The 24,754-nt window shown below is 47.2% G+C and overlaps 1 protein-coding gene across 2 annotated transcripts in view; it reads left to right on the top strand.

The window, feature by feature from the left end:
* The window catches only part of LOC100957290 (protein HIRA), a 101,526-nt gene that overhangs the window by 63,838 nt on the left and 12,934 nt on the right, over positions 1-24,754 (top strand). For both annotated transcript variants that reach the window (XM_023508029.1, XM_003801698.2), the window contains 9 exons: positions 7,783-7,987; positions 8,308-8,412; positions 10,047-10,195; positions 12,147-12,308; positions 12,837-12,895; positions 13,260-13,365; positions 14,876-14,998; positions 15,442-15,605; positions 17,623-17,711. In XM_023508029.1, coding sequence (XP_023363797.1) covers positions 7,783-7,987; positions 8,308-8,412; positions 10,047-10,195; positions 12,147-12,308; positions 12,837-12,895; positions 13,260-13,365; positions 14,876-14,998; positions 15,442-15,605; positions 17,623-17,711 — 1,162 coding nt within the window. The remainder of the gene's footprint in view (positions 1-7,782; positions 7,988-8,307; positions 8,413-10,046; positions 10,196-12,146; positions 12,309-12,836; positions 12,896-13,259; positions 13,366-14,875; positions 14,999-15,441; positions 15,606-17,622; positions 17,712-24,754) is intronic.

Genomic DNA, 24,754 nt, shown 5'->3' with positions numbered 1-24,754 from the left:
CTCCCTCCCCCCCCATATCCTTAGGTTGTTATTAGGTTATAGCTTTCATATAAAAATGTTTAAATTGCCACATATATTTTTGATGTCCTGCCTCTTGATACCAGAGGCTTGGTTCTATACCACCCCAATAAAGTGAATAATACAGTCAAGCTAATATTGCAATAAAGCAGGTCAAACAAATTTTTTGGTTTCCCAGTGTATATAAAAGCTACACTACCATGTAGTCCATTAAGTGTACAATAGCATTATGTTGTGTTTATGTCTGGGCTGGGGTTCTTTTTATTGGTGGTGTTGTCTTTTAGAGCCAGGGTCTCACTGTGTTGTCCTGCTGCTTCAGTGAATGTTTCAAACTTGGAGTCCTTCAAACCCTGCTGCTGCTTCATCAACTAAGTTCATCATTCTGTTCTAAAACACAGGTCATATCCATAGTGTTCACAGCGTCTTCACCAGGAGTAGATTCCATCTCAAGAAAGCACTTTCTCTGCTCATGTATAAGAAGCAATTCCTCATGTATTCAAGCTTGATCATGAGGTTTTAACAGTTGAGCGCCATCTTCAGGCTGATTCTGGCCTCTCTTGACCTTCTCACTGCATCTACAGCTATTTCCTCCACTGAAGTCTTAAGCCCCTCATATGTCATTCATGAGAGCTGAAATCCACTTTCTCCAAACTCCTGTTAATGTTGACATTTTTCTCTCTTCCCCATGAATCATGAATGTTCTTAATGGCATCCAGAGTGATGACTCCTTTCCAGAAAGTTTTAAATTTACTTTGCCCAGATCCATCAAAAGAATCACTATGTATGGCAGCTGTAGCCTTACAAAAAGTTTCCCTTAAATAATGAGACTTGAAAATTGAAATCACTCTTTGATCCATTAGCTGCAGAATGGGCTTTGTGTCAACAGGCATGAAAACAGTAATCATGGGTGACCAGGTGTGTTGTCAATGAGCAATAATCTTTTTCTGAGCAGTAGGTCTCAACAGTAGGCTTAAAATATTCAGTAAACTTTGCTATGAACACATGTGCTGTCATCCAGGACTTTTTTGCCCTATATATGGAGCACAGGTAGAGGGGATCTAACATAATTCTGAAGGGCCCTAGGACTCTCAGAAGGGTAAATGAACACTGGTTTCTATTTAAAGTCACCGGCTACATTAGCCCTCTACAGTATTCAGCCTGTCCTTTGATGCTTTGAAGCCAGGCATTGATTTCTTCTAGCTCTGACGGGCCTACATGGCATCTCCCGACAGAAGCTGTTTTATTGTCATAGAAAATCTGCTGTTTAGTGCAGCCACCATCCTCAGTGATCAAAGCTGTGGTCTTCTGGACAACTTGCTGCAGCTTTTCCATTAACACTTACTGCATCACCTTGTGCTTCTATGTTATGGAGATGGTTTCTTTCCTTAAACTTTATAAACTAACCCCTTCCAGTGTTTCTTCAGCAGCTTCCTCACTTCTCAGCCTTCATAAAATTAAAGAGTGTTAGAGCTTTGCTCTAAATTAGGCTTCAGGGAATGTAGCTGGCTTGATCTTTTATCCAGGCCACTAAAACTTTCTCCATATCAGCTGTGATCTTTTCATATGTTCACTTTGAATAGCACTTTTAATTTCTTTCTTTTTTTTAAAGACAGAGTCTGACTTTGTCGCACTCAGTAGAGTGCTTTTGTATCACAGCTCACAGCAACCTCAAACTCTTAGGCTCAAGCAATTCTCTTCTTCAGCCTGCCAAGTAGCATGTACCACAACACCTGGCTAGTTTTTCTATTTTTAGTAGAAACAGGGTCTCACTCTTGTTCAGGCTGGTCTAGAACTCCTGCGCTCAAGTGATCTATCCGCCTAGGCCTTCCAGAATGCTAGGGTTATAGTCATGAGCCCACCACACCTAGCCAGCACTTTTAATTTCCTTTGAGAACTTTTTCTTTGCATTCACTGCTTGGCTAACTGTTTGGCACAATATGCCTAGAGTTTGATGCCTATCTTGGCTTTTACCATTACTTCCTTGCTAATCCTAATCATTTCTGCCTTTTGATTTAAAGTGAGAAACACATGACTCTTCCCTCCACTTGAACACTGTAGGGTTGTTGACTGGCTTAAATTTCAATATCGATATATCTTAGGGAGTAGGAAGGCCGAGGAGAGGAAGAGAGACGAAAGAATAGCCAGCTGGGTAGAGCAGCTATAACATACACACTATTTATCCATTAATTTTACTGTCTTCTTCTTATTATTATTATTATTATTTTTGAGACAGAGTCTTAAGCTGTCACCCTGGGTAAAGTGCTGTGGCATCACAGCTCACAGCAACCTCAAACTCTTGGACTTAAGGCCTCAATCTCCCAAGTAGCTGGGACTACAGGTGCCCGCCACAATGCCCGGCTATTTTTTGTTGCAGTTGTCATTGGCTGTTTTAGCTCACCCAGGTCAGGTTCGAACCTGCCAGCCTGGGTGGATGTGGCCGGTGCCCTGCCCACTGAGCTGTGGGCGCTGCTCATAGCAGTGTATCTATGGATATAATTTGTGATCCCCTAGAATATTTACAATAGTAACATGAAATGTCACTGATCACACATCTACATGACAAATAAAATAATAATGAAGTTCCGGACGTTTTGAGATCTCTCCAGATGTGACATAGAGATGAAGGTGAGCACATGCTGCTGGAAGATGGCACCAGTGTACCTGTTTGACGCAGGGCTGCCACAAGCACCCTGCTTGTTAAAGGAGACGCAGGATCATGAGTGTGCCTGCATCCGTGTCAAGGATGTTGTGTCTTCTTGGAGAACTGCATCTCTGTCGTTGTCAGTGCCCATCTTTATCCCTGATAACTTTCCTTGCTCAAGCACCTGCTCCTAAACTAGCATAGCTGCTTTAGCTTTTTTGATTAGTATTAGTGCAGGATGTCTTCCTCCATCCCTTGTTTTCTTAAATAGACTTTATTTTTTAGAGCAGTTTAGTTTGCAGGAAAATCAAGCAGGAAATACAGAGAATTCCCATTACCCCCTGACCCCCCCACACCCTTACTCACCAGCGTGGGCCACATCACCAGAGGCCCTAGTTTGACACAGGGTTCACTTTGGTGTTGTATGTTTGATGGGTCTGACAAACGTATAATGACCTGTATCCACCAATGTTGGATCACACAGGGTAGTTTCACTGCCTTGGAACAACTCTGTGTGCTCCACCTATTTACCCTCCTCCCCCTTAGCCGTTGGCAACCACTGATCTTTTTACTGCCTCAGAATTTTGCCTGTTCTAGAATGTCATATAGTTTGACTCATCTGTTTTTATTCATTTATTTTAATTTTTGCTCATTTGAGATAGAGTCTTGCTCTGTCGCCCAGGCTTGAATGTAAAAGTGCAATCACAGTTTACTGCACCTTAAACTCCCAGGCTCAAGCAATCCTCTTGCATTAGCCTCCCAAATGGCTGGGACAACCGGTACATACCATCACACCTTGGTAATTTTTGTAGAGAGAGGATTTCACTATGAGGCCCAGGCTGGTGTCAAACTCCTGGGCTCAAGTCATCCTCCCTTCTCAGCTCATAAAGTTCCAGGTTTGGAGGTCTGAGCCAATACAGCAGTCTGTTTAGTTATTCTTTAAGAAATGAGGTCTTGCTATGTTGCCCAGGCTGTACTTGAACTCCTCAGCTTCAACATTCCTGCCTAAGCCTCCCAAGTAGCCGGGAGTATAGGCACATAGCACTGCACTTGGCTTCTTTTCATCTATCTTTGTCTTATGTAATATTTTTCAAAATATAAACCCATTTTTTTTAACTTTTTTTTTTTTTTTTAGAGACAGTGTCTCACTCTGTCACCCAGGCTATAGTACAGTGGCATGATTATAGTTCACTGCAGCCTCAAACTCCTGAGCTCAAGTGATCCTCCTGCCTCAGCCTCCTAAGTAGCGAGGTCTACAGGTGTGCAGCACTATGGCTTAACACCTGGTTAAGTGTTAAATTTTTTGTAGAGATGCATTTCACTGTGTTGCCCAGACTGGTCTTTTGTGTATGTATGTGTTTATAGATTTTTTGTTGTTTTTGTTTTGGGAGATTCATTGAGGGTATAAGAAACTAGGTTACACTGATTGTGTTTGTGAGGTGAAGTTCCTCTTACAATTGTGCCTTGCCTCCAAAAGGTGTGTCACACACCAAGACCCCACCTGGCTCCCTCCTTCCCTCTCTCTGCTCTTCCCTTTCCCCACCCCCCCCATGTCACTAATTGTCATTAATTGTCCTCGTATCAAAATTGAACACGTAGGTTTCATGCTTCTACATTCTTGTGATGCTTTACTAAGAATAATATGTTCGACTTCCATCCAGGTTAATACAAAGGCTATAAAGTCTCCATTTGTTTTTTAATGGCTGAATAGTATTCCATGGTGTACATATACCACAGCTGGTTAATTCATTCCTGCAGACTGGTCTTTTTTTTTCGCATTTCAGCTTAATGTGAGGATACAAACACCTAGGTTAAAATATTTGATTTTGTTAGGTAGAGTCCCTCTTGTGGTTATGTCCCACACATAAAAGCTGTGGCAGACACCCCCACAATGAGCCCATTTAGTGGGAGCACCCCATCCCTTTCCCCCTTCCCCTCTCTTCCTCTCATTGCCCCTCCCCCGATTTGGATTGAAATGAGTTTTTCTCCTATGTGGGCACACATTAAATTGTCTGCTGGCTTCATATTAATATTGAGTACGTTGGATAATTGCTTTTCCATTCTTGTGATATTTTACCAAAAAGAATGTGTTTCAGCTCCATCTAGGATAATACAAAGGATGTGAAGTCTTCATCTTTTTGTTTGTTTGTTTTGGGCTGGGGCTGGGTTTGAACCCACCACCTCCAGCATATGGGGTCATTGCCTTACTCCTTTGAGCCACAGGCACCGCCCAAGTCTCCATCTTTTATGGCTAAATAGTATTCCATGTTATGCATGTACCACAATTTGTTAATCCATTCCTGAGTTGATGGGCATTTAGATTGTTTCCATATCTTGGGATTGTAAATTGAGCTGCAATAAACAATCTAGTGCAAATGTCCCTATAACAATACGAATTTTTTTCTTCTGGGTAGATGCATAGTAGTGGGATTGCAGGAATAATATAATTTGAGTTATTTGAAGATTCTCCATACTTCTTTCCAGGGAGTTTTAGTTCGCAGTCCCACCAACAATGTAAAAGTGTTCCCCTCTCTCTACATCTGCACCAGCATCTGCAGTTTTGAGACTTTGTGATGTGGGCTATTGGAGTTCAGGGTGCTTTTGATTTGCATTTCTTTGATGTTTAGGGATAATGAACATTTTTCCTGTTTGCTAGCCATTTGTCTGTCTTCCTTAGAGAAGGTTCTGTTCGTGTCTTTTGCCAGTGATACATGGGATTATCTCTTTTTTTGTTGATTAATTTGAATTCTCTAGAGATCCTGGTTATCAAGTCTTTGTCAGATTTGTAACGTGCAAATATCTTTTCCCATTCTGAAGGTTGTCTGTTTGCTTTGATTGTTGTGTTCTTAGCTGTGCATAAGCTTTTCAGTTTAATTAAGTCCCATTTGTGTATTTTTGTTGTTGTTGCAATTGCCACAAAAGTCTTCTTCATAAAATCTTTCCCCAGGCTGACATCTTCAAGAGTTTTTCCCACAATTTCTTTGAGGATTTTTATTGTTTCATGCCTTAGATTTAAATTTCTGGTCCATCTTCAATCAATTTTTATAAGTGGTGAAAGATGTGGGTCCAGTTTCAGTCTTTTATATGTGATTATCCAGTTCTCCTAACACCATTTATTGAATAGGGATTCTTTTCCCCAGTATATGCTTTTGTCTTGTTTATCAAAGATCAGGTGGCTATAAGGTGGTAGTTTCATCTCATGGTTTTCTGTTCAGTTCCAGATGTCTGTGTGTCTATTTTTGTGGCAATACCATGCTGTTTTAGTCTCTATGGGCTTCTAATATAGCCTAAAGTCTGGTAGGAAGATGCCCTCAGCTTTGTTTTTATTACAAAGAATTGCCTTTGCTATGTGGGGTTTTTCCTATTCCGTATGAAATGGGGAACTATTTTTTCCAAATCTTTAAAGTATGATGTTGGTATTAAGGAGATCAAACTCTTCTTTGCCAGTGATATAGTCTTATACTTAGAGAAGCCCAAATACTCAACCACAAGACTCCTGGAAGTGATCAAGAAATACAGTAACATCTCAGGATATAAAATCAATGTCCACAAATAAGTTGCCTTTGTATATGCCAATAACAGCCAAGTTGAGAAGCTAATCAAAGACATAATTTCCTTCACAGTAGCTTCAAAGAAAATGAAATACCTAGGAATAAACCTAACAAAGAAGATGAAGGACTCCTACAAAGAGCATTATGAAACCCTAAGAAAAGAAATAGCAGAAGATATTAACAAAGGGAAGAGCATGCCATGTTCCTGTCTGGGAAGAATCAGCATTATTAAAATGCCCAGACTGGTCTTGACCTCCTGGCCTCAAGTGACCCTCCTGCCTCAGTCTCCCAAAGCACTGAGATATTGGGTGTGAGCCTCTGCGTCCAGCCGAAAACATTTTTTTAAAATCCATTCTGTCATTCTCTGTCTTTAATTGATGTATTTAGTGTTTTTGCATTTAAAGTGGAATCATGATTAATAATGATCTAGTTGAATTAATAGTTATCATATTTTTAAGCTGTTTTCTGTTCATTGCACTACTTTTTTTTTTTTTTTTTTTTTTTTTTTTTTTGCAGTTTTTGGCCAGGACCGGGCTTGAACCTGCCACGTCCCCACCCCCCATATGGGACCGGCACCCTACTCCTTGAGCCACAGACACCGCCCAGCACTATTCTTTCCTTCTTTCTTTCTTTCTTTTGAGACAGAGCCTCAAGTTTTCCCCCTGGGTAGAGTGCTATGGCATCACAGCTCACAGCAACCTCCAACTCCTGGGCTCAAGCAAGTCTCCTGCCTCAGCCAAGTAGCTGGGACCACAGGCGCCCGCCACAACGCCTGGCCATTTTTTGGTTGCAGCCATCGTTGTTGTTTGGCGGGCCTGGGCTGGATACTAACCCACCACCTTAAGTATATGTGGCTGGAGCCTTAGCCATTTGAACCACAGGCACCAAGCCTATTCTTTATTTTTTAATCTTTCCTTCTATTTCTGTCTTCTCTGGTTTCAATTGAGCATTTTATTTGATTACATTTTATTTTCTTTTCTAGCGTTAATAATCAGTGGTTGCTCTAAAATCTGCAGTGAGCATTTATGAGTTGACACCACCCTCAGATGATACTGCACTGCTTCCTGGATAGTGCCGCTCCTCACAACGGAGCATACCCAGCCCCTCTGTGCCCTGTGGCAGCACCACTCCACTCACTCATAAGCTGCAGTCATCCCCACATCCGTGCTCCATCCCTGCTCTGAGTAGTTTGAATGGAAAGTTATCTGTTAGATTGAGAATAGTAAAATAAAAGGTTTTGGTTTATGTTCGTTTATTCTTCTCTGACAGTCTTCCTTCCTTCATGCAGATAAGAGTTTCTGACCTGCATCATTTTTCTGTCTCTGATAAACTTTTAACACTTCTTGCAAGTTAGGTCTTTGGCAGAAGATTCCCTCAGGTGTTTTTTTGTTTATTTGTTTTTGTCTGAGAGTCTTTATTTCTCCTTCACTTTTGTGGCGTGATTTCACTGGATACCAAGTTCTAGGTTACTGGGCGCTTTTTAAAAACACTCTGAGTATTTCACTGCAGTTGTAGCTTGCCTGGGTAGTTTCTGAAGGGAAGTGTGAAGTGTGATGTAAGGTTTTTGTGCAGGTTAAAAGAACAAAACCTTGTGAAAGAACTGAGGCCCCGGGACCTCCTGGAGAGCAGCAGTGACAGTGATGAAAAGGTCCCTTTGGTCAAGCCTTCCTCGCTGTCCAAGCGAAAACTTGAGCTTGAGGTGGAGACAGTAGAGAAGAAGAAGAAAGGGCGCCCTCGGAAGGACTCCCGTCTTGTGCCCGTGGCTCTTTCTGTCCAGGTGAGGCCAGCTGGCCTGCATGTGTGGGGTGTCTCCGCAGGTGGGGCTTCTTGAAAGCCAGCTAGACTGGGGACTCCTAAAAGTCCCCTCACACTGTCCAAGGTGCTCCCAGAATCCTTGAGCAGGCTGCAGGCCCCCTGCTGTCAGCCACCACTATCTGTAAAATGGGGACCATTGTAGTGTGCCCAGTGCTTTCTCCCTCCCAGGGTAGGTGGAAATGCCTTTTCTTAGGCCCAGCCTCCCCTCTGGGTAACTTGCCTTTCTCTAAACCTGCCCAGTGGTATTGATGAGAGACTCAGGGGCACTTTTGGCTCTTCCAGTCTCCAGCTGCCCTGACCACAGAGAAGGAGGCTATATGTCTATCTGCACCAGCACTTGCACTGAAGCTGCCGATTCCAGCCCCCCAGAGAGCTTTCACGCTCCAGGTGAGTGCCAGAACCCCACTGGCTGCCCCAGGTGCATGCAAACATTCTCTTCCCCACCCTGTGTAAACCCTGCCTTGTCACTTCCTTAGGGACTGGTTTCTAGTAGTTTTCCATCACCTTCTGAGGGAATCATAGCTGATCAGAGTACCTGCTATGTCTTAATAAAACTATAACTGCTTTTCTCTCACCTGCAAGACTCACAGGTCCCAACTGCCAGGTCTGCCTTTACTGTGTGTCCTGGATGGCCAGTTCAAGGCTCATCTCAGGTGTCCCTTCTGATGCCTCTCCATACTTGGCCTTGGACAGCCTCAGGCTCAGTCCCCATTGGATTCTGTGGACAAGGTCTGTCTCCGGTTTGTCCCACTGGCCTTTTCTCCTTCTTGGTGCCAGCGGAAAGTCATTGTCAGAGCTATTTGAGCTTCTGGAGTGGAAGCTTGTGACACGTGTGACCATGTGCTCCTTCAGAACACAGCTGGAGCCAGAGGCCCTGTGATCACTCAGCCCAGCACTAGTGTGCAGGCCTCCCTCACCACAGCTGCATGTCAGCTCAGGTGCATGTCCTCAGGCAGCTTTCTTAGACCCTGTGGACTTTTCGCTTCCTGCTGGGCACAGGCTGAGCAGGGGCTGGACTGCAGGCATGAGCCCTTCCCAGCTACAGGCCCTTCTGGGCCGTGATGTGAGGACTGAAGTAAGGGAACCTGAAGGGAAGGTGCCCTCAGGGTTTGTTCTTGTTGCTGATGTGAGGGAGGCAGGGCCCTCCAGAGTCCGCAGTATTCAGATGTGCTCCCAACAGGTGCGCTCCTGGATTCCCTCCTGGATTCCCTATTTCTTTGCTCCCCTCCAAAGTCCTACAGCTTTCCCCTGTATGTCTCCATCGCTGAGCACTGCCTGTGGTTGCCCTTGGTTTCTGGGTGCCTGTGAAAGGGGTACATCTCCAGCCCAGCCAGCTTTCAACGTCAGTTTACCTACTCATGTGGTCACAAAAGTGCAGACAGCTCAGCAGTTCTGCCTGGCTTCCCCTGGGAAAAGTCTGTTGGTCAGCTCCCCAACGTGTATGTGGCTGTGCCATCTAGTGCCAGCCACTGAACTAGGTGCTGCTTATACGTACAGCTCTGGAAACACCCCACCAGGTCAGGCTCACTGGGCTCATTGCCACAGGAACTGGAAAGCACCTTGGCATTTTCTGAACTATCTCCCCATGCACTAGCACAGTCTCTGTCTTGACAAAACACTATAATTTTTGACGATTCCTCAGGGAGGCAGCTAGAAACCAAAGTCTCACTCCAAGCTCTGTTCCTGGCTGTCTGTAGCCCCCCACTCACGTTGTGCTTTTGTCTGAGATGAGTTGGTGGGATTGGGAGACTTTGGGGTCTTTCGATCTGACACTAATTCTCTTCTCTGGCTGTTTAACCACATGGATGACAGGCTAGAAACCAGTTCCCAGCATTCTCCTTGGCCTTGGGGGCCACACATCTGGCCCCCTCCACTCCATCACCCTGTCGCCAGCCAGCTGGTCTGCTTCTGCTCACTGTGTCCTTCCCTGCCACAGACCCAGGGCTGCAGAGCCTCTTAGCCTTTCACCTGCCTTGTGGCCCACTGTCACCTCAAAAGATGTGTTTGCCCACCCTGTGCAGGTGAGCTCTGATCCTTCCATGTACATTGAGGTGGAGAATGATGTAACGACCGTGGGGGGTGTAAAGCTGAGTCGCCTCAAGTGCAACCGGGAAGGGAAGGAATGGGAGACGGTGCTCACCAGCCGGATCCTCACTGCAGCTGGCAGCTGGTAAGGGCCTCGGGTATGAAGTGTCCAGCAAGCGCTGCATGCAGCTGTCCTGGAATGTGTCCTATCTGAGGGCAGGCACATAACCCCCACAAGGCTCACCCACCACTCATGTCTACAACACCCAGCAAAGTCGGCATCCTTACCCCTAAGGGTCACCCAAGCCAGCCTTTCAACCTGCTAGCCCGATTCCTTTGTCTGGCCAGATCCCCAGAGTCTCAGGTTCTAAGCTAAGGCCTGCCTGGCTCTCTTGCTTCCTTTGGACCCTAGATTTTCATCCAAGGTGGTCAGGATATATTTCTGTGTGTACCCCAAGTCCCTGCTCCAGCCTTCTCCAGATTTTCTACACTTCGGGAGAGATCTTGATCTAGGGTCTTCCCGTGTACTCCTGGATCTGTAGGTGAGCTCTGTTACTCCTGCACCCACTGAAGGAGGACTAGCATCTTCCTCACCTGTCAGGCGCAAGGCCCCAGGCAGGACCTACTGGTAGATACTCTTACCAGGATTTCACGAAGATGATTGTGCAGACGCAGTTGTTTTAATTATACCCTAATCATACGTCCTGAGGTCACATGTAAATGCTTTCACACATATCTACAAATACTTGGCCTTAGATCATAGCTCTTGGGTCAGGATTGCCGTGAGTCCTGAGTGAGGTGATGGTGTTGGCCTAGGACCCCACCATTCTGCTCATCCTCCACTCTCTCTCTTGGTGAGCAGGCTAGATACCTAGCCCCAGGACCCTGTGTGCCAGGTGCCGCTGCGGATGCCCACTCTGTACCCCTGGCCCAAGGCAGGTGGCAGCTCCACCAGAGAGCTAAGGCTGCTGGCACAGTCTGTCCCACAGCAACATGGGAGCTGTTGGGGAGTCCTACTGTGTGCCCTGGAGCCTCCCTCCTGCACGCCATGCCCATGCTTCCCAGGGCAGCAGCCCCACAGCAGGGGCTTCCTTTGCAGTGGGCTGGCTTAAGAAAGACTCAGACCATTCATTGAAGGTGAGCAGGCAGAATTCAATCACAGAGCAACAAGGAGCTCCCTGCTGCCACGTCCTGCGTGGACCTTTCTGTCATTCATACTCTCCACATAGACATTTGTAACAAAAGCATCTCACTTGCCTCTCTGTTTCCAGAGGCCATTGAAAACAATGTCTTGTTGGGAAGATAGTTGGCAGAGCCCTTTCCTTAGCTGAACTCCTTCCTGTAAGCCTGCTAGGGCCGGTGATCTACAGGATAGAAGTGACACAAAGAAGGACTGCGGGTGGCCTGCTGTGGCCACCGAGATCTTGCTGTGCAGCTGTGCACCTGCACTGCTGCCTCGGGGTCTGAGCTCTGGCCTCACCCTGGGCCTGTCTCTGGGCCTTGGAGCTCTCACTGGGAAAGTACCGGCCTGCTTGTACTGGGCCCACCTGAGGAACCCGGGGTTGCTCAGAAGAGATGTTGGACAATGTCCAGACTGTGTTCTCTTTGGGGCACTCCTTGCTCTGGAGTGACATGCCTCTCCCACCCCAACCTGCCAGCCTCCTGAGCACATAGCTGGTGTCCTCCGTGGAGCCGTATGCTAGTGTCCACACACTTCTCCCAGCCTACTTTGGCGGAGACCTTCTCAGGACTGGTCTGGCTCGGTGTACCAAGAGACTGTTACTTGGGCACTTATGGCCTCATCCAATAAGGGAGACATGCTTCTCGGGTGATTGCAGGTGCAGTGGCCCTCCAAAGCCTGCACACCCCTCTGCCGACATTAGCGTAAGCTCAGGAACATGTGAGCAGCCCTGTGACCAGGAGGAAAGAAGCCTTCATCAAGACCAGGCAGGCTCCCACAGTCTTGCCACCTCAGCCTCACAGTCCTCACAGCAGCCTTGTCTGCCTCTTCCTCTGGCTGCACCTGCTCCAGGGGAAAGCTGCTGTCCACCAAGGCTGCTCCCCCTGTGACGTCTGCCCCTCCTCTGCCTCCTCAGTGATGTGGTATGTGTCGCCTGTGAGAAAAGGATGCTGTCAGTGTTCTCCACCTGTGGTCGCCGCCTCCTCCCTCCCATCCTCCTGCCGTCCCCGATCTCTACTTTGCATTGCACAGGCTTCTACGTCATGGCGCTCACTGCTGCAGCCACACTGTCCGTCTGGTGAGAGGCAGGCACAGGGTGGGGTGGGCTCCAGGCAGGACAGCACAGGGCTGTGCAGGGCCCACCTCACTACAGGGGCAGGGGAGGTGCCACCTTGTGTGGGCTGAGGGCCAAGGGTACGTCAGAGAGAAGGAGATAGCCTGCCTGGCCCTCAGCTGTGCTCACTGGAGAGCCCACATAACCAGTCGCACTGCCTCGGGGCAGGGCCCTGCGTGGTCATGATCAGAAGTGGGTTTCTGCTGGCAGTGTGGCTATACTCCTTGGATGGCCACTGTGGCCCAGCTTCTCCCAGAGTGGGTGTCAGGGGCAGCCCCCATGGCCCTGCTGCCTGGGCCCTGTACTGTGGACTTGTGCAGAGGGAGTGTAATGGCATGTGGGGAGTAGAAGCCACTTGCAGCCCAGAACCCACTCATTGGTAGAGGCCAGGACAGGGGTCCATATAGGGGTTGGGTATGTGTCTGGGCCGCTGAGGCACACTGACATGTTCTCCTTGCTTAGAGAATAAGCTATTCCCTGTGTCCTTCCTAGGGATGTTCACAGGCAGGTGGTTGTGGTGAAAGAAGAGTCTCTACACTCCATCTTGGCAGGTAACCCGGGCCTCAGGCCACCCCTGCTCCACTGGAGCCCAGATCCCAGGGCTGATGCTGCAGAAGGGCCCTATTCACCTTAGAGGGAGAGCAGGGCTCTGGGCCCAGCCTGGAGCTCAGCAAGGCAGGGATACAGTTATGCTCAGGGTGATATATGCTTTCTGGGGGCATGTTTGAATGGGTCCCCAAGAGGTGACCCAGAGCCCAGTGGGTGGCAGTGTGAGAACTGCTCAGCCTCCCTAATTGTAAGTCTATGTCGCAGCGCCTGCTGCTGGGCTGTGGGAGCCATGATTCAGACTTCTCCATTAGTGTGTGTGAAAACACTCGCTGATCAGAACTCACCACTTCCCATGGTGTCCTCCAGGAAGTGATATGACAGTGTCACAGATCTTGCTGACGCAGCATGGAATCCCTGTGATGAACCTGTCCGATGGCAAGGCATATTGCTTCAATCCATCACTCTCAACGTGGTAAGCAAGCCACTCCTGGGGAGAATCCATCTACTCTGGACGGCAAAGCCGAGGCTCTGGGTCCTGGCGCGCGGGGCCAAGAATCAGGCCCTAGCATGTGGGCTGCAGTGACAGCCAGTGCCAGCTCCCCTGTCCCCATCGGGTACTGTAGCTCATGGCAGAGCCGTGTGCCTCCAGAGCCTGGGCACAGGAGCTCGATGCTTCCACATTATTTCCTGGGGCCACTTTGTTTGAAAAGGAAAGGCATTTGAAAATGTGAATGGTTCTTGATGTGTGTTTCCAGACTGGCCTTCTTAGCCATCATCAGCATAGCTGCCTTGCCGTACTAGTCAAATTCTGTGAGCTTAGTAGGACCACAGTAGCATTTAAATGTCCTTAGTGAGGTAGCAAGGGTGCACTCACCCAGGAATATGAGCCATACCTTTCCTATGCCTACTTTGGAATTTGAAGCCCTTTTCTATATTTGTAACATTCCTTTATATGTATATCAGAAATATTATCCCAGACACTTGAAATGGATAAATTGTGTCACACTAAGCAAAGAAATTCTTTTTTTCTGTCTACACCTTTGGTCTTTAAGAACCAAAACTTGCTACCTTACAGCCCCTTTTCTGTCATTTTTGTTGTTGTTTTTTGAGACAGAGTCTCACTTTGTTACCCTCAGTAGAGTGCTATGGCATCACAGCTCACAGCAACCTCAAACTCTTGGTCTTAAGCAATCCTGTTGCCTCAGCCTCCTGAGTAGCTGGGACTACAGGCCCCTGCCACAATGCTTGGCTATTTTTAGAGACAAGGTCTTGCTCTTACTCAGGCTGGTCTCAAACCTATGAGCTCAAGCAATCCACCTGCCTCAGCCTCCCAAGTGCTGGAATGACAGGCGTGAGCCACCGCACCCGGCCCCGTAGCCTCTTTTCTGTTAGGATTTATCAACCGCACATTTATATTCACACTGAGATTTCTTTAAGTTTAAAAAAAAAAATCTCCATCATCTGCTCTTCCAAAGTGCATTATGTTAGGCGTTCTATGTGATTGCTGTAATAATGGCAACAGGTTGATTCCTTACAAAGACAGATATTGCCTCTTTATGATCATCTTTATATTTTGGACACATTTACAGAGGCTCCCTGCTATTCTAAGTGTATGAAGAGTATTTTCTTAACAAAGATGAGAAGGCAGAAGAACTGTCTATCTGGGTCACTGTGGAAGCACAGGCAGGTTGAGGGCTAGTCCTCAGCACATAGCACAGTCTGGGCCACAGGGTCCCCTGGCAGGTCACCACAGTGTCGGAGCCAGGAATTGGGACACATCACACACACAGGCCCCCACCAATGATCAGGAGAGACCGTGGTGCTGAAATGTTCACAGTGAGAGCATTATCAGCAACTTCCACTGTCAGTCATTTTTCCTTGGGAACAATAACATGCTGGGCTCATTGTCAGGAAGCCTGTGGGTGAGCAGCACTGCTGGAAGGAGGGGCACACAGCCATTGCTTCTGCCTTTGCCTCCCCAGGAACCTGGTTTCTGACAAGCAGGACTCACTGGCCCAGTGTGCAGACTTCAGGAGCAGCCTGCCATCCCAGGATGCCATGCTGTGCTCAGGACCCTTAGCCATAATCCAGGGCCGCACTTCCAAGTACGTGACCTAAGTGCTGTGGCCATTGTCCGCAGTCCTGCCCCAGGAGGTGACTGGCTTGGTGCAGTCTCTTCTAGACCTGGTCCCTAATTACCTGTCCCTGTGTCCCAGGTACTGCTCAGTACAGTCAGGCCGGGAGGGCAGGCTGGGGGTGCCAAGGGTTGGGGGCTCATATCAGGTAAAATCTCAGGGTCAGGGTGTTCACATCAATAGTCCAGAGGGCAGGTACAGAGTGTGATACCCCTGGGGTGCCAGAAGGCCTATGGCTGGGATGTGGGGACACGCCGACACTGGAATCTGCCAGTAGACTCTTGGGCGGGTGGGAGGCCCCAGCCCTGGCAACTGGCACCTGCCAGCACCTCATGGGCCCAGGAGGCGCTTCCTGCTCCCTCCTCCAGGCAGCACTCACTGTCTCATCATGTGTGCTCTGCCGGCCTCTGCAGCTCAGGAAGGCAGGCTGCCCGGCTCTTCTCCGTGCCTCATGTGGTGCAGCAGGAGACCACCCTGGCCTACCTAGAGAGCCAGGTTGCAGCAGCACTCACCCTACAGTCCAGCCATGAGTACCGCCATTGGCTCCTCCTCTACGCACGGTATCTTGTGAACGAAGGTGAGGTTCCTGTTCGCCCTGAGCCACCACCTCTACCCTCCACCGCCCTCATCCCAGCTCAGTCTCTGTGAGTGCAGGAAGAGATGCAGTGGGCCAGAGCTCCCTGCACTCCTGTTCCTCACAGGCCCCATGGTCATCCCCAGGCCCCAGCCCTTGCTCCCATTGGTGAGGTAGGTCTCACAGCCCCTGCCTCCCAGCGTGAGTAGTCAGCTCAGCAGGCTTCGAGCCCCCTGTAGGCTCTAGGGCTCTGAATAGAGAGGGCCTGAGGATGTTCCCACAGAGGAACTGTCATTGGGAAGGAAAGGTAGAAGGAAGGAAAGGCAGTGGCCTTAGAGGAACAAAGTTGGCATCTTGGCTTCTGCCCTCCACCACCCCTGGCACTTCTGGTAGTCAGCAAGCTGGTCATCTCAGGGGAGGGAGTTGTGTGGTAGCATTTCTTTTCTCCCATAGGCCCCTCTTGTCTTGGGGCCTGCCTGCTGTCCAGTGCCTCCCCTGGCCCTCTAGCCCCCACGCTCCTTGCCAAGGCTCCCACACACGTGTGTCCCTTGGGGGCCTCCCCTGCAGAAAGCATGTGAGCTGGAGGAGGGGGCTGCATGGTTCAGAATGGCCTCCAGTGGCCTTTCCTCCTCTGGTGGAGGCGTGAGGCCTGCTTACTCACCTGTCTCATGGGAGCCTGGCCTCCAGGGAGCCATGCAGGGCAGGCCTTCCCAGACCTCTCACCACACGACCGACCGTGCATATTCTCACAGAGCATATTCTCCACAGCCTTTTGTTTTGCCTGTGTTATCACCTTCCTCATTTTGATTATAATTCAGAGAAAAAAGAAAGTACAGAAAAGAACAGAGAAAAACATATCAAATCCATGTAAATGTAACTCCCAGAACTAGCCCGTAGGCCTCTGGCTACATGTATATATTTATTATAAAGACACTATTGATGGACTTGAAGCTGTAGCTCCCTTCCCATCAGACTCCAGGGATAAATCTGATGTTTCTTCTCACGAGGTCTGTGTAGTTGCCCGGTATGTGTGGTCAGCACATTGTCTGAACACTCAGCCTCCCCAAGCCTCACACGTCTCCTGCAGTCCCATCCGCAGCCCTCCTCAGTCCCCTCAGTCCCATCCGCAGTCCCCTCCTCTCCCTCCGCTCTGGTCTGCTCATCCTGACACTTGGGGGCGTCCCTGCCTTCCCTCCACCCCAGCACCCATCTGTGGGATCTGTCTAATACTTGCTTCCCTTTCTCCGTTTTCCACATCTTTCTAATGTTCATACATTAGTCACACACACACACCCTCACCTAGTCCCTTGTTTCCACAACCATAAAAGGAGGAATCAAGTGTTAAAGGGAAACCTCATGCACTTCTAAAATTCCTCAGATTCCAGTTTCATCTCTTATTCTTCACCCTTTTCTTTGTGCAATTTCGTCCATTGTCTATGGCTTTCACTGCCTTCAAGTGCTAACAACCTCCCTCCCTCCCCACCCAGACCCTGCCTTCAGCCTTTCAGGCAGCCCCACCCAGTAGTGCCCATAACCCTGGAGTTATAACCCTGGAGTTGATGGGCTGCACCCTCCATGCAGGCCATGGCCTTAGCACCTCTCAGCTCATGCTGGCTGGCCTCCTGACCCTCCTGACCCGCTCTCATACCCACTGCCAGCCTGTCCTCTCCCAGACAGATCTCACCAGTTCACTCCCTCCTGCCACAGTCCCCAACATTTCCCCATTACCTTGGGAGGTTTAGCACACAACTGGCTGCATCGCACGGCTCCTATGGGCCCAGCATGTAAATGGGGTGCTGCGTGGGTGGTTGGGGAAGCAGTGGGTGAGAGTCTGACCGTGGTCCCAGTGCACCACCCTATGGCTGTCAGGTGCGTCTTGCCTGTAGTAGGCAAAGAAATACACATGTGTTCATTCTGTTTTGATGTATACAACAACTTAGCATATTCTTGGTTTTTTATTTCTTTTTGTAATGTGTTCCTCTTTTGTTTTGTTTTGTTTTGTTTGTTTTTCTATAATTAGGGTTTGAATACCGACTCCGAGAAATATGCAAGGACTTACTGGGTCCAGTTCACTCCTCCACTGGAAGCCAGTGGGAGTCAACAGTAGTGGTAGGTGCAGCTTCTTTCCTTCTTGCCACAAGAATTCTCTCTTGAAACATGAAGGTGGAGGTTTTAAAAATGGCGCCTGTGGCTCAAAGGAGTAGGGCGCTGGCCCCATATGCCGGAGGTGGTGTGTTCAAACCCAGCCCCAGTCAAAAAATACCAAAAAAAAATTTAAAAAGAGCCAGAGTGCTTTGCAATTCTTCACTATTAGACTTCTCCAAACTCTGCTTTAAGTTCAGCATCACTTTGGCAATATGCCAGCCCTCCATGACCTGGCAGGAGCTGGGTCGCGGGCATTGGGCGTGTGGGAGCACTGCGCCACAAGCCTATAGCAAAGGAGGCTGCCCGAGGGCCTCTGAGTTTGACTCTGAAGATGAAAGCTACTCCCCTTCCTTCATGGAACGTAGTCTGGTAGGGAGGCACACAGGAGCAGCCAGGCAATTAGGTCAACAGGAAACTTCAAAACTGGCTTCGTGCTGAGAAGAAAACATTCAGGGTGGTGAAGTGAGAGTGCCTGGGAAGAAGGACTTGGGAGAGGAGGAGCATGAGGCAGCCCTGCAGAGATCCTCACCTAGTGCCTTGTTTCCACAACCATAAAAGGAGGAATGTATGTGTGTGGTCAGCACGTTGTCTGAGCACTCAATGAGGCAGTGAGAGCAGAGAGGCCTGACGCCACTGTGGGTGGTGAGAGGTGAGGTGGGAAGGCCGAGCAGCCAGGTGGACTTCGGAGCTTTGTGAGGAGGTGCGGGTTTCCTCCTGGGCAGCTGGAACTGTTAAAAAGCTGGTTCAGAGGTATCATAAACCAAAATAGAAGCCAGCAGGGTGCGTCTTCTGCAGCGTCCTAGGAAAGAACTCGGATCAGTGTACAAGGTGGTGGCTGCAGAGAAAGAAAGGAGACGGATTCAGGGTGTGTTCTGGAAGCAAAACCAACAAGACATGGTGCCTGGTTGGCTGCGGAAGGAAAGAGCGCAGCAAACATGTGGTTGCTTCAGAAGCTTTGAGCTGGCTCGTGCCATCAATTGAGTCAGGGAAGGAAGGGCCACTTGCAGCTTTGGCCCCTAATGGGGCACGGCTCTAGCTGGGCTTGCTGTAGGCTGGAGCAGGTAGCTGTGAACGTGGCAGACTGAGTTCCTGCCTTCACAGGTCTGCATTCTGTATACAGAGAGACTGAACAAATGAGCACGTTTCATAGTGTGTTGAGTGGTGATGGGTGCTGTGCAAGAAAGCTAAGGGCAGGTAGCTTTCCACATCCACAGGATTGGAGGGACGCTCTTTCATACAAGGCTCTGAGGAAATTGACAGAACAGTTAGTAAAGGTGAGGGGAAAAGCAGTCAGACAGAGTGGACAGCAGGTGCAAAGGTCCTACGGTGGGAGAGCCTGGAGTACAAAGGGGCCAGCCGTACATCTTGGGATGGGATGGTGGAATGAACTGAAATCAGAAAGGCCAGAGGGATAGTTTTTATAAGCCATGACAGCCTTAGTGTATACAGTGGCCTATATCTTCTGTTCCATTTTTAGAATTGTGTTGTAAGTCGAGCATGGTGGCTCACACCTGTAATCCCAGCACTCTGGGAGGCCAAAGTGGGGAGATCACCTGAGCTCAGGAGTTCAAAACCAGCCTGAGCAAGAGCAAGACCCCGTCTCTACTAAAAATAGAAAATCTAGCTTGGCATGGTGTGGGTGCCTATATTCCCAGGTACTTGGGAGACTGAGGCAGGAGGATCATTTGAACCCAAGAGTTTGAGGTTGCTGTGAGCTATGATACTATGGCACTCTACCCAGGGTGACAGAGTGAGACTCAGTCTCAAAAAAAATAGGCAGCACCTGCAGCTGACTGGGTAGTGTGCTGGCCACATACACCAGAGCTGGTAGGTTTGAGCTCAGCCTGGGCCTGCTAAACAATGACAACTACAACCAAAAAATAGCCAGGTGTTGTGGCGGGCACCTGTAGTCCCAGCTGCTTGGAGGCTGAGGCAAGAAAATCACTTAAGTCCAAGAGTTTGAGGTTGCTGTGAGCTATGATGTCACAACACTCTACCGAGGGCAACATAGTAAGACTCTTTCTCAAAAAAAATTAAATGAATATGGGGTCTCGATATGTGACACAGCTTACGGGGACAAGGCACAATTGTAAGAGGGACTTTACCTAACAAATGCAATCTGTGTAACCTGGTTTCTTGTACCCTCTGTGAATCCCCAACAATAAAAAAAGAGAGAGAGAGAGAAAAAAGTTAAACAAAAAATAATAATAAATACATAAAAATAAAATTTATTGCAATATATCTTAAGTTGGTTGGGTAATAGAATCCCAGATTCAAAATCAATTCCCCTTACATCTTCAAAGGAATTGTTCCATAGAATTTTAGAGCCCTCATCCTTGCTTTGGCCCCTGCTAGACTCTCAAATCTAATAGAAGCTCTCCTTAGCCTCTTCCTTGGTGTGCTTCTCTGAATTTCCACCTTCCCACAACACAGCTCATGCATTGTCACTAACATATTAGTTCTTTGGCATCTACTTCTGTTTGTCCAATTTTTTCCTCTGCTCTCAATGAGGAAGGTTATTGTCAATTGCCTGGCCCGCTACTGAAAGAAAAACTCAGATAGTATCATCTTAGCTATCAGCTGCAGATGCTGAATAGAAGATTTTTTAAGGTAACTTGATCCCTGAATTATCTGTCATGTCTGGATTTAGGCTCTGATTTGTTCGTTGCTGTCTTTACTTTTGAACATTTTCTCTTATCATCTTGGGATCCTTGGTTGTCAGGTGGTAGTTACAAATGAGGAACCCAGGTTGGTAGCTGGCTCAGGCTTCCCTTGCAGGAGCAAAGCTGTTTCCCCAGTACACCTCACTTCTAGGACAGGCTGACAGGCTGTCTGCTCAGCAGGAGGACAAGCAGGCACCTGCCCCACCAGCCCTCATGGCCAGCTCATGGGGCTTCACTCTGTGACCCACTCCTACTCTGGCAGCCTTAGCCTGAAACACCAGCCCGCGCTTACCATAGCAGTGCTTTGTGTCAGCCTGCAGGTAAGTACCCTGGGTTGTAGTAGTACAAGTAGACGGAGGAAATGGTGTCCTTCCTTCCTGCTGGCTGTTCTTGCCAGCTCCCCTCAGGACACTCCATGGAGACATTGCCCTGGAGAACTGGCTCCCCTCCCAGAGTCACCTGTCAGTGCCTCTGTTTTCTACTTTGTATAAACTGCCTAAAATTGCTGGTCTGTTCATAGTTCCCAGTATCCATGACAAATGCCTTCAGTGGAAAGTAAGTGATAACTCATGGTGGATGAAATGGGTTTTTTTTTTGAGACAAAGCCTCAAACTGTCCCCCTAGGTATAGAGTGCTGTGGCATCACAGCTCATAGCAACCTCCAACTCCTGGGCTCAAGTGAGTCTATTGCCTCAGCCTCCCAAGTAGCTGGGACCACAGGTGCCCACCACAACGCCCGGCTATTTTTTTTTTTTTTTGGTTGCAGCCATCATTGTTGTTTGGCGGGCTCAGCCTGGATTCGAACCCGCCACCTTAGGTGTATGTGGCTGGCGCCTTAGCCACTTGAGCCACAGGGCCAAGCCAATGAAATGGATTTTTTTCTCTCCTCCAAAACAAGTCTCGTGGGGAAGGTGGTAGCCTATACCTCTGTTTTCCTCATAGTAATATGGTGGCTTTCATGTCCAAGTTCAGAGAAGGAGGAGAAAAGACAGCTTACCAGCAATATCCACCACCCTCATCAACAGAGAAAGGGCTTCCCCACAAGTGAGCCCAGGCCTTGGAGGCTCTATTAAATGGGCACCCCTGTTGCAGAGGAGGCTGGGAAAATTCTGCCTCTGTTTAGAAGAAAGGGTAGGAGGAGAGGCCTGAGAGCAGCTGCGGACAAGACAGCACCCTGTCTGCAGTCTCCTCTCCTGAGCTCAGCATTATCTAAAATTTATTACTTCTTTTCTTTTATGTTTCTTAACTACCTTTTTAATCTAGATATTGGGACTAGAGGATCTTCTGCTCCCTTTTTGAATTTCTTTGTGAATACTCCAATAGTGAGAATTGATCACTGAAGTGAACTGATCCCTGAGATAGCTGGGAAAATCCAAGTGTGGGTGGAGGGTGGGCTTTGACCAGCAGTGCTAACTCAGCTGCCTTCCAAAGAGGGCTCACAAGGTGGGGGGGGCATTGTTCACACATGTAAGAGCTACTTGTGCTTCCTTTTCTTTGAACTATCTGTGGAAACATTTTGTTGCTGTTTTTCTTATTGACATGTAGGAACTCTGTGTACTCTATGTGATCAAAGCTGCAGTGCAGCCGGGGGACTTCAAAGATTTAGACTTAGTTCAGCCTCAGGGATCCTGGTTCATGTGCACAGGAGGAGACAGGCGCAGACGGGCACTGAGCAGCCACCCTTGAGATTGCTGAGGTCTTCAGTGTAGGGCCTACATTAGTCAGGACAGCGTTAGTGAGCTGTGTCCCAGATTGCAGCGGTTACGCAGCCCAGCCCAAAGCAGTGAAGACACCATCCTTTACTGAGAGCCCAAAGGGGAAGGAATAGTGCTTGGTGCCTGCCACTATTCACACCATCCTTCTGGCCAGAGCACAGGTCTTCTCACAGCTCACTCCTGGCACCACAGGCAAGCAGAAGGTTTGTGTTATTTATAGTAGTTTACTACATACCCTTTGATTTGTTTTTAATTGAGTTTTTCTGTTTATCATTTTTAAAATTTATTTTATAAAGTGATACAGTCATATAGCTCAAAAGTTAAAAGGTATGGTAGTTATATAGTAAGGTTTGGGGGGGTTGAGTTTTTCTGTGTGTGTATGTGTAATAAGTTGGGTTTTTTCTGAGACAGGGTCTCACTGTGTCACCCTTGGTAGAGTACTGTGGCGTCACAAGTCACAGCAACCTCAAACTCCTTGGCTTAAGTGATTCTTTTGCCTCAGTCTCTCAAGTAGCTGGGAGTACAGGCGCCCACCACAGCGCCCAGCTATTTTTTGTTTGTAATTGTTGTTGTTTGGCAGGCCTGGGCTGGCTTCAAACCTGCCAGCTCTGGTGTATGTGGCTGAAACCTTAGCCACTTGAGCTACAGGTGCTGAGCCCCACATGAATTTTTTTTTCTATTTTTGAGAAAAACACTTGGGATTTTGTTAGGGGTGCATTAAATCCATAGATCACTTTAGGTAGTATTGACATTGTGGCGGTATTGAGTCTTCCTTTCTGTGGACGAGGCATGTCTTTGCATTTACGGTGTCTTGCTGAAATGCTCTGTTAGGGCCACACTGTATACATGCCCCTGGCTTCCTTGAAGGAAGAAAATAATAAGTAAAAATGATGAGTTTGTGACTCTTTAGTTCATAGACAGTTAACTTTCCTAACATCTCTTCATTTACAGCACATGGAATTACGCAGTATATGAGCCGTTTTCTCTCTGAAGCCATTCTGTCATTTTGCACTTAGAATGTGTGTTAGGAGGTCAGCACACATTATAAATATGCTGATTTCTTTCAGCAGCATTTTGAAAACTTTCAGTGTACTAGTCTTTTCCCTCCTTGTTTAAATTTATTCCCACGTGTTTTCTTTTTCATTTTATGTCCTGAAAATTTGCTGTATTTGTTTATTAGCTCTGACACGTATTTTTGTGGAATTGTGGAGTGTTCTATGAAGGAGAAATCATGTCATAGGTGAACACAGACCATTTTCCTTCTTCCTGCCCATTTGGGTGCCTTTTGCTTCTTTTTTTTTCTTTTTGACTAATTACTGGCTAGAACTTTCAGTACTGTCTCTGTGAAATAAAAGTGGGGAAGACAGGCCGCCTTGTCTTGTTCCTGGTTTTAGAAGAAAGGGTTTTAGTCGTTCACCATTGAGTATGATTTAGCTGTGGGGTTTTCAAAAATACGTGGCCTTTATTAGGTTAAAGTAGTTTTCTTCTATTCCTAGTTTGTTAGGCGATTGTCTCACGAAAAGGTGTTGAATTTTGTCAAATACTTTTTCTGCATTGAGATGATTTTATGTGATTATGTGGTTTTTTTCCTTTATTCTATTAATGTGATGCATTACATTGATTTTTATATGTTAAACCATCCTTGCATTCTAGGAATAAATCACACTTGGTCATGGTGTATAATTCTTTTAATGTGCTTTTGAATTCTCTTTGCCAGTATTTTGTCGGGGATTTTTGCATCAGTGTTCACAAGTGATATTGGTGGATGGTTTTCCTGTACTGTCCTTGTCTGGCTGTGATGTTAGGATAATGCCAGCCTAACAGAATGAATTGGGGCATACGCTCACCTCTTCAAGTTTTATTACTTTTGTTAGGTAGAATACACCAAAGAAGCCATTTCTAGCCTTTTCTTTGTGGGAGGCCTTCATTTATTGATTCAGTTTTCTTGCTATTTAGAAGTCTGTCAAGTTTTTTATTTCCTCATGATTCAGTTTTGTTCTGTTGTGCATTTCCATTCCATCTGGGTTACCAGTTTTGGTATACAATTGTTTATAGTATTCTCTTATTTATAATCTTTGTATTTGGGGGACATCCATGATAATGTTCCCTCTTTTATTTCTGATTTTCATTATTTGTGTCTTCTCTGTTTTTTTCTTCTTTAGTATAGCTAAAAGTTCATCGATTTTGTTGACCTTTTCAAAGAACCAACCTTTGATTTTGTTGATTATTTCAATTATTTTCTATACTCTATTTTGTTTATTGGTGTATTAATTTTTTTTACTTCCTTCTGGGAGCTTTGTATTTGTTTATCTTTTTCTAGTTCCTTAAGGCATAAAGTTAATCTACTGAGTTGGTCTTTCTTCCTAATGTGGACATTTACAGCTGTGAACTTTTAGCCCTGCTTTCACTACATCCCATAAATTTTGGTTATGTCATGTTTTCATTTTTATTTGCTGCAATATATTTTCTGATTTCTCTTGTGATTTCTTTGAATCCTGGTTATTTAAAAGTGTGTCTTAATTTCCATAATGTTGTATTTTCCAGTTTTTCTTCTGCTTTTAATTTCTAGTTTCATTTCATTGTGATTAGAAGACAGTACAATTTCAGTCTTTTTTTTTTTTTTTTTTTG

The sequence above is a fragment of the Otolemur garnettii genome, unplaced genomic scaffold (genome assembly GCF_000181295.1).
Source record: "Otolemur garnettii isolate 467f Iridium unplaced genomic scaffold, OtoGar3 scaffold00218, whole genome shotgun sequence".
NCBI classification, from domain to species: domain Eukaryota; kingdom Metazoa; phylum Chordata; class Mammalia; order Primates; family Galagidae; genus Otolemur; species Otolemur garnettii.
This window is presented reverse-complemented; position numbering and strand designations above follow the sequence as displayed.